This window comes from Accipiter gentilis, chromosome 22 (genome assembly GCF_929443795.1).
Source record: "Accipiter gentilis chromosome 22, bAccGen1.1, whole genome shotgun sequence".
NCBI lineage: Eukaryota > Metazoa > Chordata > Aves > Accipitriformes > Accipitridae > Astur > Astur gentilis.
The window spans coordinates 16,711,295-16,724,574 of record NC_064901.1 but is presented as its reverse complement, the minus strand read 5'-3'; the positions used below and the strand labels follow the sequence as shown (position 1 = coordinate 16,724,574).

General features: G+C 37.1%; 1 protein-coding gene across 8 annotated transcripts in view; it reads right to left on the bottom strand.

Moving 5' to 3' along the window:
- PCNX1 (pecanex 1) overlaps positions 1–13,280 on the bottom strand; it is a 92,873-nt gene that overhangs the window by 44,222 nt on the left and 35,371 nt on the right. For 4 of the 8 annotated variants that reach the window (XM_049825107.1, XM_049825109.1, XM_049825108.1 and 1 more), the window contains exons 8-10: positions 9,402–9,586; positions 1,904–1,994; positions 119–176 (exon numbers count right to left, since the gene is read on the bottom strand). In XM_049825107.1, the coding sequence (XP_049681064.1) occupies positions 119–176; positions 1,904–1,994; positions 9,402–9,586 (334 nt within the window). The remainder of the gene's footprint in view (positions 1–118; positions 177–1,903; positions 1,995–9,401; positions 9,587–13,280) is intronic. The other 4 variants (XM_049825113.1, XM_049825114.1, XM_049825110.1 and 1 more) reach the window with 2 other exon arrangements.

Sequence of the window (13,280 nt, the reverse complement as noted above, 5' to 3'; positions counted from 1 at the left end):
AGAAATCCTTCTTAAGAACAAAGAACTACCACACAGGATGATTAATCAGTGCTATAAAATTGGAAAGTCTTCTGGTTTTTTTTTTTGCATGCTTTAAAAATAAATAAGAAAAACTTACTAGATCATGTGGATAAAAGCGAACTGAGGTAGAACTCGATACGTGAGAGTCCGTGTCACTATAAGAACAGGGGAAAGACTTCAGATTATAAAACTACATTTTATTTCAACAGGCCACTCAAATTTTCTAGTCTCCCAAATTAATTTTGACTCCTTAAAGAAAGATTTTTAGATAAAATTTTCAAGTTTTTCCTTTGATCACATATTTTAAATACAAGTATCCTCTTAGTCTTGCGCATTGTGGTAAACTCTGTAGCTATAGCAAATCAGGAGACTCTTTACCCTTACCCTTGGTATAATTTTCTCAACACCCTAAGTTGTCTAACAAGGATTATCATGACAGTGATTATTCCACTTGAAAAACAAAGATGTTTCATAATCTGTTAGCCACTGATGTGTAAACACGCATCACCACTAAAGGAGTGCAGAGTCCACTATGCATTCACATACAAAGTTTTTGTTAATTCTATACTGTTTTTATCAAGGTCCCAAAACTGCTAAAAATAGTACATACTTAACACAAGTATACTGAGTTCATCTTAAATTGCTTTTGAAAATCTTAACTTTAAATAAACTTAAACCTCTGGTAAGAAGAGCAAAATTACTTTGCAATTTCCATTCATTAGAGATGAGCAGAAATTTCTCTTACTGTATGAGAGTCCATATCCAACCATTGCTTTTTTTGCCCAATTTGGATAGCTTTTGGATGTTTGTGTTCCATGTAAATCACATGGCTGTAAGACTTGTATCAAATTTATGCAACTTTCCTTCAGTTCCTTGCCTTAAGATAAAAACATTCTTTGTTATCAATTTTACTTCATTGAAACTCAAGTATTCTCTAAAGCTGAGATCTGATTATTTAGATGTGGCCATTTTGTTCCTTCCATTAGCACATAAAACTTCACAACAGCAGCCATCAGCAAAGCCATTGCATCTGGAACATGCAAGCAGTAGAGGCAGGCATTGGCAGCTTTGTGCAAGGAATACAGAACTTTTTGTCAAAGTTCAAGTCTACAAAAGGCGCTTGCACACTTTCACAGGAAAGATTTGAAGATAGGAGCTTTTATATTCATTACTCCATAATTCCAATAGCTATTCCACCTATACACAGTGGAAATTTGTAGCATTCAGCATGACGCAATAGCTTCAGAGCAGTTCTATGTAGTGAAGTGGATTAGGGTAGGGGGGAGCATGGGAGGTTTTGGGTTGTTTTTCTTTCTTCTGCCTCCTGTGCCTTCAGAGAAAGAAAGGGCATCTTTCCAACAGCAGATGAACTTTCCAGTATGTAGCTGGCTATTTCAACTGTAAGTCAAATTTTAACCTCAGGCATGTTAACACTTCCATGTATTGTTTCATGCCATCTATGAACTTAAGAACAAATTTATCAGTTTACATTTGCTTCACAATTGGAAGTTCATTTGTAAATAAATCAATAGCCATTATGGTCAGCAGCCACCTACTTTCCCCAAACCTGCATTAAATCCTTTAAGAAAGGCTTTCTATAAGCCAATCAAACACACATTTGTCAAGTTCTCAGTTTGGACATTTACTGCTTAAGCTAATAGTAGTCTTCGTATTCTGAGCTTTATTTAAGTGGAGAAGATTATTTATGCAGTTAGTGTCACCTTCTAGTAAAAATCACTTAGGTTTCAAAGTAAAAGTATATGGATAGTATTTTATACTGATTTTTTTTGTAGTCCATACTAAATAACCTTTTAAAATTTAAGTCAAAGATTTGGTTGCAGTAAGACAAGAATCATCACTCTTGACTGGCCTTCACACACACCAGATGTTGGATGCTCTTCTTGCAGCTGGCTCAAAGTTCACAAGTGACATGTCGCAGCCCCCTGTCTCGTAGAGCGTAGAACTGAACTTACCTATTAAAGAAAAGGTAAAAAACAGGTCAGAATTTCATATAGTGTTTCATCCCACTGGCACTAGTTTCTATTTATTGACTTACTACTGATATCAATTTGGACATCTAAATTTACATTGGTGTCAAAATATAAAATGTGATTACACATTAATGTGTCCGAGCACACAAGACATTAGCTACTCAGACCTCTTTCATACTGTTTTACATGGCATACATACAGTAAACTGCAGTACTGAATTAAATTTTAAGAGTTCATATTTACAAGATGTCACCATTAACACAACATAAGCACAATGTAAGCCTCCCCCCTCCCCCCCTTGAAGAATAACCAGGTGAACAACTTGCAATGACCACCTTCTTCAGTTCTCCATTCCCCCACCCCTAGTAGAACAATCAGTAAATCACTCGCTATCAGCATTTAAGAACCACAGCAGAGATTCCTCACAGGTACTGAATAAAATTCTTTTGAGAGGCATGTGTCTATGTGATAAGAAACACAAAGAGTGAAAGAAGTGGCCAGAGATGCTTCATAAGTTCCACCTCTAGAAAAACTAAAAAAAGGAATAGCAGGCAGAGATTTATTCTATAAGCCAGAAGCAAACGCTCTGGTGTAAGAACAGAAGACTGCAAACTAATTTCTCAGATAAACCATTTGGAGTTACTGGAAATCCATTAACCATAATTTCCTAAAGTTGTTATTAAAAACTTTCTGAATGAACAATATCAAGCTATTCCTAAATATATAGTTAACAAAAAGTAGCTGGAGATTATAACTCAAATGATAAATTACCTTATTCGCAATATGATGTTTTTACAGTGCCTTTCTCCCATAATAGTCTGATCAGAGAGATAAGGTTTGTAATTTCCCCTGAAGGCCAGGTTCAATATATTTCAGCTCTGAACACAGGAAGCTGATTTTGAAATTTTGATCTCATATGAAGTGTTCTTGCCAACTTCTCCATCTCTTCTAGCTCAAAACGCTTCTTAAGCCATGATGCAAAGCATGCAATATTTTAAGATCTGCTTATACAAAACAAAAAAAACCCACTTAGGAGCATCTAAAGCAAAAACTGCATACACCTCTCAGCCCTCAGCCGCATGTCTTGCAGCTCTTGCTTCTTCTGTTGATACAGTATAACAAGCAGTCCCAGGAGAAATACCTAACAAGAATCAGAGCTTCCAATCTTTCTCCTTTCTGCAAGAACATAACCTGTTTCTGACAGTGTTTTTTGATATATTTAAAAAAACCAAACCAACACACCACACTGTGATCCTGCTCCTACTTCTCTTCAGACCCACAGACAAAAAAGTTCAATTTAGAATTGTTTGAATACAAGGGCATTAAACTTTAACTGGATGATTAAAACCAGTGAAACTAAGGAAAAATACTGGTATATTGAAAATATCTTCATAAAGCTTTCCACACTCAGAGGGGGCACTTCAGACCAACTAGATACATAGCGCAGCTGTGCTAAGACCAACCATTCTGACAAGGCAGTCAGCTACATAGTTCAGGAGTCACATACAGCACGCATCAGAGCTCAGCTCTTTCTCAATATTTAATTACATCTGCTATAGGCATTTGTAAGGAAATACAAGTAGAAAGTTCACTTGTTAGGGTTTTTTTCCTCAATAGTTAAGATTTTAATGAAGAGCTTCAGTTAAACATCCTTTGGTTTTTAAAGCATAGTGTAATAAAGAGTTGTTACTGAAGTTTAAAATTTAAAATAGTGCAAGAAATTAGGAATCTTCTTCCCCACAACTAATAAATAACCTTAGTTACACAGGGCTATTTCTTAGCTGCATCAGTAAAAAAATAATTCAACAGCAAACATGAAGGTATTAGATAACATGCTTCAGGTTCTAGTCAGGACAAAATTATGCATTACTATGGAAAAATCTGGGCAACCACTCCTTAAAAGAGACAAGGAAACTTGGGTTAAATTCTTCATGTTTTTGCACTACTGAATTGAGAGCCTGGAAATTAAGCTAAGTTTTAAATTACTAAAATTCTAGTCACAGAAATTAGAATATACTACTTGCAAGATACAACTTCCCATTCTCTTGGGCTGAGGTAATACAGACGTAATTGTTTCAAAAGAGGTTTATTGAACTCTTACACTCATGAAATGTCTGAAAGGGGCCTCCAACTATGGAAAATTTTAGCATAAACCACTTCAATTTAGAAAGCATCTACAGTTCCCTCACATCTAACTTGTCTTTGAATGTCAAAATTTACTGCATTTGTATTGTTGCTGTAAGCACTGCATGGCCATGGTAGGATAAAACAAACCTCATTAATAGAGAGGTAGCAAACAGACAGAACACTTGATTCCAATTCTTTACACACAAACTACAAAACAGACTCGGGTTTTGCCATACTTGCAATTCACCTCCCTACTTATACAGACTTCCAATCAAAGTTGGCTCCTTCTTTTTTGTTTTGCTTTTGGTTTTTGTTTTGTTGGGTTTTTTTGTTTGTTTTAAATCAAAAGTCTCTCCAGAAAAGCCTCAACTCACCCAAAATAGAAAAGATGACAGGACTATTCAGTGCTGTTCAGGATGCAAACCCTAAGGTGTGGCTGGAGATTCTACAGCTGAGCTCTAAAGTCCCGTCAATTAAATACTTTTTAAACTGTGCGAGGTAACAGCTTCCACACAGCACACTCAAACTCTAATAAAGGATCCCAATGCTCCCAAGATTCAATACATATGGATATACCTCACATTTTTAGTTACCCTGGTAATTTTCTCTCCCTCCCATTCCTAGCTCTCCCACGGCATTCTCTGAAGTATTTTTAATAGCATCACACTTACGAAGCTTAAGAAAGTTTTTTCTTTAAGGACTGTAGTTTTATCGAGTTGTGAACAAATGGCAGACTCGGAAGTTTATTTGTAAAATAAAGAAATACAGCCCAATAGCACGTTTGTCCACTAAACAGAAATGCTTGTAACTTCTCCCCCACCCCTCAAAGGGAAAGCTATGAGTTCTTTGCAAATTAAAGTCACCCAAACAATATTCTATTTGGACCAGGTTACAAAAATAACAAAACCAAGTCATTGATACTTAGGCACAGAAATCCAAAACACATCTTCATTCTGATATAAAGAGAGGAAAAGATGAATGCAGTTCCTTTGAAACAAGAAAACTTGTTTCAAAAGACAAAAATATCTCATCACCAAGTCCAGAGACAACCACTTAACAGTTCAGTGTACAAGCTGGTGTTCCCACAGTTACAGGAATCAATGAAAGCAACAGGCTGATAAGCTTACACAGATGAAACTGGAAGACTGAAGTGGCTCAGGATCCAAGTAAAATGGTGCTCTGATCATTTCTTCAGCTAAGTCATCTTCAGCACACTTCCCAGTTTCCCACCTAACAACTACTACTACTTCGTTTCCCACCTAACAACTACTACTACTTCGTTTCCCACCTAACAACTACTACTACTTCGTTTCCCACCTAACAACTACTACTACTTCGTTTCCCACCTAACAACTACTACTACTTCGTTTCCCACCTAACAACTACTACTACTTCGTTTCCCACCTAACAACTACTACTACTTCGTTTCAAACATCTTAAACTAGTTCTGAATGCTGCTAACGCTTTTTGACTTTAGATCAAGATATATTCATCTACTACCTGTGATAATATTTTTTGAATCCTAGTCAGCAAAACCAAAGCCATCAGAATTTGCATACTCTGTAGTGTGGCAAGGAGCTATCACTTCTAAAGGTCAAAATTTTACCTTCAGCTGCAGTATGAAAACTTCTAAGTTTCCAGGTAGAATGCTTCAAAGCGGTTAATTTTTTATTTCTATGAAGTTTGTCAAAAGAGTAACTTAACTATTATGCAGAATTCCACAGACTACGAGATATTTTCAATAGGAACAATGGGAAGTGAGTACTTATTTTCTACCTGTACCTTAGAAAATACTCCCCCATCCATCCCAAATAAATTACATCTACTTAATTATAAAAAGGTATTGAGGAATTGATTCTAAATTGTTTCTAATCAAGTAATCTATATACATTTATCTTTAAAGAAAAGTTTTGATCTTCAAGACCATCCAACTGCCTTCATAAATGACTTCAGTAAGTCTGAAAGGTTATTGCTTGCATCTAAGTGATACAACCAGAAGTCCAACATAGCACTGTAATTGTATTGCAAAGCTCCAGATGACCAGTTCTTCTAAATCACAAAAGCAATATTAAAAACAATCATCTAGCTGAAGACAAGAGGCTGTTATTTCACCCAGTTTCAGAAACTGGACATCTGTTCTAACAACTCAGTACATGGATTCCGAACTACTTCACAAATCGTAACACCTACAGCCTTCACTGCAAAGACTGAAAAATCTCGCCCATCACCTACATGCCTTTTATTCTCACTAATAGCTGACTCTTGAGACATCAGTACTACCACACTGTGCTGTGAAGACTGTCATTCACTTAAGTCACAGTATGTGTTTTGCTGCTTTCTGGATTCATATTATGTTAATCCTGCCTATAATCATGGCACTTGGTCTGCCACCTTTCCTTTCCATCCTGTTGCCTTCCCCCTCTTCCCTCACGAAACAACAACATAATTGATAAAAATCTTTCTACCTCAAACCTGGAAGACTCAAGACAATACCTCAAAACATCTCTTGCCTTACTCCCAGGACAATGCCCAGTTAAAGACGACTGTGTAGTCACCAGACTGGATGTAGGCTAGGCATAATACAGTAAGGTTCATCCTTCATAAAATAGGCCAGCAGAATCAAGTTAACAGACACGAATCTTTAAAGCAAACAAAAAAAATAAAAATTGTATGTCTTGTTAAGAGCTGCAGCTTGACATCAACACATAAATGGCAAAAGTGCAGAAGCAGATACTGCATTGGTGCACAAAAACAGGAGTCCTAAATGGGGGGGCTTTTAAATTAAATTAACACATGCTCTGTTTGTCTTCCAGAAGAGCTGGAATATGCTAATAGAATTCCAGTAAGAAGTTCTTATATGCATTGTACAGAGATATATAACCCCATCTACTATGTTTGTCACATTTCCGGCTGCTGTAAATCAGGTTTTGTTTCCATGTCTTTTCCCCAGCCTCTATTTTCAACATTTTTTCTGCCCTGGGCAGTCACAGTGATTTCCACAGTGACAAAGAATTGGTCATATCGCCTACGTTGCTTTGATCAGCATCAGAATATAAGTTAAAGAAAAAACAAACTACTACCTTCCTGCACCTCCAAACCGTACACAACGTAAAGTAAAGGGGGGTCATCTGTCACTGTAATGTATCTTGGGACAATAGAGCAAAACCAACAGCCTTAGACTTAAGGGAAACAGAGCAGTAGTGTTACTTCATCCCTGACTGAAGATAAAAAATCCAAAACAAAAACCCAAGCAAACCATGTACCACTTACAAGGAAAACCACTCTGCCTTCTTGTCAGGCCTGATAAAGGAATCGCGCATGTGAAACCTTGCGCCATTTTGCCAACCATTTTACTCTAACAGAAGACACTATCTGTCACACAGTCTGCTATGCAAACTAGAAAATTTGATTTTCCTAAAATAATAAAAACAAATCTAGCCTACAACAGCTGCTTTCACTCATGGAAGTTTTCTAAACAGACACGGAGCTTCAAATTGGGAAAAAACCCCTATTATACATCAGATTTTTAACTGAGCAGATCCTGGAAGTTTTGTGCCTCCCAAAGGCAATGTGCTGTCCCATATAACTATAAGCACAGTACAGACAAAATTTCAGAAGAATTTAGTTATATAAATTGCTGAAGACTCCAATACATACCAAGTGCAATGAATATGCTTTTTTAGGGAGCCTGAATGCAATGTTGAATTTTGAAATGATTCACTTACGTTACTATGTTGTTGTGGAAATCAAAGTGCTTAAGAAAGTCAGACTTGCCTAGATTGTGTATTAAATCTTGAATTATGTAAAATTTGATTGTATTTTGGGCAAGATGAACCAAATCCTTCAAATACAATAACGGTGGCTTTAAGAATAAATCTCAACATTAACCTTGGAGAGATATAACCAGTATCCCTGAATTTCAGACTTATATACCAATATGTTTTCAAACAAGAAGAATCCAAATTAAGTAAAGACATCTGTAGTTTCATGTGACAACTTTCAGAAACACATACAAGTGTTGAGCTGGAAGTCTCAATTTTTCTATCTAGAAACTAGTAGAGCCACAGAATCCAAAACGAAAGTTATTGGATAAGTAGATCATGTGTATTTACCACATCTGTAGTTAAATTATATAAAACATCTTAGAGAATGTCAGGGTTGTTTTCAGTTTGCTTCTATGCAATTTTCCCTTATATTACAGCTAGATGGTGCAGAAGAATGGCAATTTGTTAGCCAAACACATATTTAGAGTGGTACCACAGCCTGACAACTCTTGACATCCTCCCCACTAGTGGAATAAGATGATAACTCGCTTATCTTTTAGTACTGGGTTACAGTTAAGTTCCAAAACAAGTGTTTTGTCAGTGTTCTGAGCTAAGCTGTACTTTTAGGTTATTACAGCTGACAGCGGCTCAAAATACTGTCATTAATAATTGTCAGTTCTAGAGATGCCCTTTTTAATAATTTGAAGAAAAATTCCATATTAATGCTGAAGTCATAAGTAATTCGGGCCATGTATAGATAGCTGCAAAGGTTCCCATCAGGAATTTTTCCACATCTGCCCCTGCATTACTGTGTCGCAGGAGATCAGTCACTTACAATGACCATCTTAACTTCCTTCTCCCTAGCAATTGTATTAGCTGCACAAAAGTTCATAAATAGCTAAGAATAGTACATAAAATGGACCATGAAGAACTAAGGAGCACTATAAGGCTACATGAAATGATGGCATTTGAGACAAGAAAGAGTTCTGATTTTCTTCCAATCTCAGCCTCCTAAATTAAGGTGTACATGACAAGTAAAGCACTCCCATTTACATGAGGATTTCTTTTTTGAACAGCAGCTAAACAAGACTCATCTAAAAAAGGTAAGATCAAGAATTCCTAGGGACTGTAACAAATATTTTTTTCAGGAACCAGAAGATCCCCAAAGCTGGTCTCAATCTCTGCTCAGCTACCTGTGACAACGCAAGAAAACTTAGGCATTACACGCGTTACGTAGTTCAAGTCACGAAAGCTCTCGCACCATCACCGCTCGTAGCTACGCATCCTTGGAGCGTTTCCCATCATGCATGTGTTAGAGAAAGTGCCTGGAAAGGCGATTGTGAAAGGCAAGGAATTTACGCGCAGTACAGCATTCCAAGAAACGCACCTACAAGACTCAGAAACAAAGCTAAGGTTAGCTGATTTTCACCGCGTTATTACCGATATATCTGCCGTATTAAAACTTCCATGTCACCAAGGTTACATAAGGCCTGCATACCAAGTTCATCGTGCAAACTGCTACCGCCTACAGCAGATGCAGTGGCATGTGATGCTTCTAAGTGGACACTCCCATTTCTCACCAGCAAGGAGGCGCTAGCGCCGAGCACAGCTGCCTGGGAAGGGGGGCGGGACTGCACTCTGACCTGGGAGGAGGGCTGCTGGCCTTGCTGACCATCTTGAAGGCTACGAGAAAACACGGATTGGGGACACATTACCAGGAAGAAGAGAAAAATAGCTAGAAGTGAAGCAAAACAAGACTTTTTACTTTCAAGAGGAACACGTAAAGAGAGTAGAGCGTTAAGAAGCCACGAGGTCTGCATAGCAGACTATTTGGACGCTAGTTACGTCAGTAATCTAGAGATGCCGTTCCTGTCCTGCTTCTCGGGAGTAGTATTGCTTTCTAACATCTCCCCAGGTCACCCTCAAGCATATTCTTCTAAGTCTTAATTTGGGGGTGCAAATGCTAATTACCAGTGGTTAGTCGAATTGTTGACTAACCTGAGGTTATTGCCTATACACAGTGGTCACTATTCCAGTCTTCTCATGATAGTTCAGGTCCTTTTCTTGCTCATTTAGGTTTATGACTCCATCAACTGTTTAGCTGACCGTTTGGGGATTTTTTTTTTTTTAGTCACAATAACATTACCTTTCTTGCTCTTAATCTGCACTCTAACTACAAAATGTCTTTAAGCTGTGTTAGTAGCCAGATGCTACCACAGACCTGGTAGATAACTGTAGTTAAACATTTGGATTCAGAATTTCTTCTACCATATTAAGAATGCTTATTAATTACAAATTACAAATTGGCAAAAGTTTTAAGTCTATTTTGAAGTTATTTTGACAGTAGAGCAAAAACTTTATTACTCAGTATTACTACCACAACGAAATTCTTCTATACCCAGACATATACCTGCACCAAAAAACAGGTTCTAAAAGTCAACTTGGGCTTCAGGGAAATTTGTAGATTTCTAGCCATATGAGTACACAATGCTTGAAAATGTTAGTTCTCTTCACAGCCTTCTCATTGTTATACAGGTTTAAAATAGCCTTGCAAATTTCATTTTTTTTAATAGCTTAGTATTAAACATGGCAATGCGTCAGAATGCATGACATTTACACTTGTATACCACATCTACTCTGCAAAATCAGTGTTTTTATTATCCTTCATTTTGTGCATTTAAAGAAGTTACTGTCAGTCATTAGCTGTAGGACATGATGAAATTAAGAAATTACTTTTTTTTGACAAAAGAATTTATATTTTAAAGACTACAGAAAATATCTTAAATACTCTTTTGAAAAACAATCTTTATCACATGTTGCTTTTAACATTTCATTGTTTACTGTGTGATGCTACAGCCGGCAAATGAGGCAACTGAAAAAGCATGATCTTACTAAGAGTTGAGGGATTATATCTGATGTACTTGCTTTTAACAGTATTTTCTAGAACATCTATTTTTCAGTTCTTTTGTTAGACCACCACTGGAAAACAAAATACGTATATAAGTATAAGAATAGGTGTTAAGAAAAGCTCATGCAAAATAAAGCAGACATGCACACAGCTCATGAGGTAAAAAATTGCAACTTATTATTTATTGTATTCTAACTTATTTGAATCCAAACTTTAAATTTGGTGTTTTGCTGCTGTACACAAGGCCTTCAGTGAGCTACATGGCAACAAAAGCCTTAAGGAAGCTCACATACGTCCCAGCCTTCATTGTCTCCCTTAAGTATTATCAGCAACACCAAAACAATGCTAAACAGTACTGCTTTCTCTTAAATAGTAGCTATGTATCAAAAGGTACGAATAACCACTGAAACGGCAACTTTGTATATATCTGTTACAATAAAAACCCCAAAACATCAACATTAACAGATTGCACAGATATGCAAAAGATACATTTACTCTCTACCTAATTAATAATTACAAAAATAAAATTCTACTTCAGACAGTCATTTGCATTCTCATATCAGACACACATGCGTACACCATTGACTACATAGGATGCCAATGCATACTTATGTTTAAAGTGCCCAAAACACTGTTGACACTTAGGCAGCACAAAAGCAAGGGTGGGCAATTGTTTTGCGGTGGGGTTTGGGTTTTGTTTTGAAGTTACCAGACAAAGTACTCTTGTGTCTGATTTAGCATCAAACCAGCAGAATTTACTAGACCAGGTTTTACTTAAGAGTATATTAATGCCAAACGCACACATATGCAATGCCATTGTCTCCTTTACTAGACATTCCACAGAGGAATTGAAAAGTAGTTGCAATAATGGGTAGGAAATAAAAAAAATTCAGGTTGAACTCAACAGGTTCTAAGGTAACATCCCCACAACATCCAATTTTATGCCAGAGTTAGAAGATTAGGAGATTAAAGTTTTGCTGGCAAGAATAAGAAAGAAGCAACATCAGGGCAACTAAAGATTAGTAAATCTAATACTGTTAGAAGTTTAACATCTGAAGTCATATGGATTAGCAGTATCAGGAACTATACCAAGGCAGCTGTCCTGGTTTCAGCCGGGATAGAGTTAACCGTCTTCCTAGTAGCTGGTACAGTGCTATGTTTTGAGTTCAGTATGTGAAGAATGTTGATAACACTGATGTTTTTCAGTTGTTGCTCAGTAATGTTTAGTCTAAAGTCAAGGATTTTTCAGCTTCTCATGCCCAGACAGCAAGAAGGCTGGAGGGACACAAGAAGTTGGCACAGGACACAGCCAGGGCAGCTGACCCAAACTGGCCAACAGTGTATTCCATACCATGGGACATCCCATCTAGTTTAGGAACTGGGAAGTGGGGGGCGGGGAATCGCCACTCAGGGACTGGCTGGGTGTCGGTTGGTGGGTGGTGAGCAATTGTCCTGCACATCATTTGTACATTCCAATCCTTTTATTACTACTGTTGTCATTTTATTAGTGTTATCATTATTAGTTTCTTCTTGTCTGTTCTATTAAACCGTTCTTACCTTAACCCAGGAGTTTTACTTTTTTTTTTTACCCGATATTCTCCCCCATCCCACTGGATGGCGGGGAGTGAGCGAGCAGCTGCGTGGTGCTTAGTTGCTGGCTGGGGTTAAACCACAACAGCAGCTCACCACTAGCATATACAAGTAATGTCAGTATAGTTGCAGTGATATTATTAAAAGATACTGGTGGTAACTGGTTTAAAAAAATAAATCTGTATTTCTTCACATTTGTTCCTTATGGACAATTTTTTATTTTTTTTTAATCTTTAAGGGTTTCTTCTTCCAGCAACATGCAGAATTTACAATGAAATTAAGCTACCCATATAAAGTTTTTTCAGACTAGTCATCTAGAAATCAGAACAGTAATAAATACAATTTTTCAGATACATTCCACAGTTGGTAGTTCAAATGGAATTTATGTCAAACAAATCTGAAAGCACTCTAGTGTTTTGTTGGAATAAGGCAATTAAACTCCACTCCAAGGGACAGTCATTTAGCACCACAAACAATACCTTCAGCAAAATAACCTCACTAAGTGTTCCATTCTGAGCATATGTTTATAATACAAGTATTTCTGATAAGGTGTGTCATTTTGTCAGAGAAAGTACAGAGTTTTGTGGGTTTGTTTATTTAAAGAGGAACAAATTTAGGTAACTGGAAGATGCATAGAGGAAATACAAAGCTAGAATATTTGATCCACTTTTTCACCCTTGAAAACCTCATTTGATTAAGAAGTTACTTCCACCAACTTCAGTTTTCTCATGGTCTCTCACTGAAGTCCAGCTTAAGCCATGGGAACCTTAATGACTGCACTAGTACATGAAAATGAGGGAGCTGTCAGCCTCAGTTTAAGGGAGTCCTTTATTTTCCCTATTTTCTACTGGTCTAAGAGAAAGAAAACTCACTATTTTC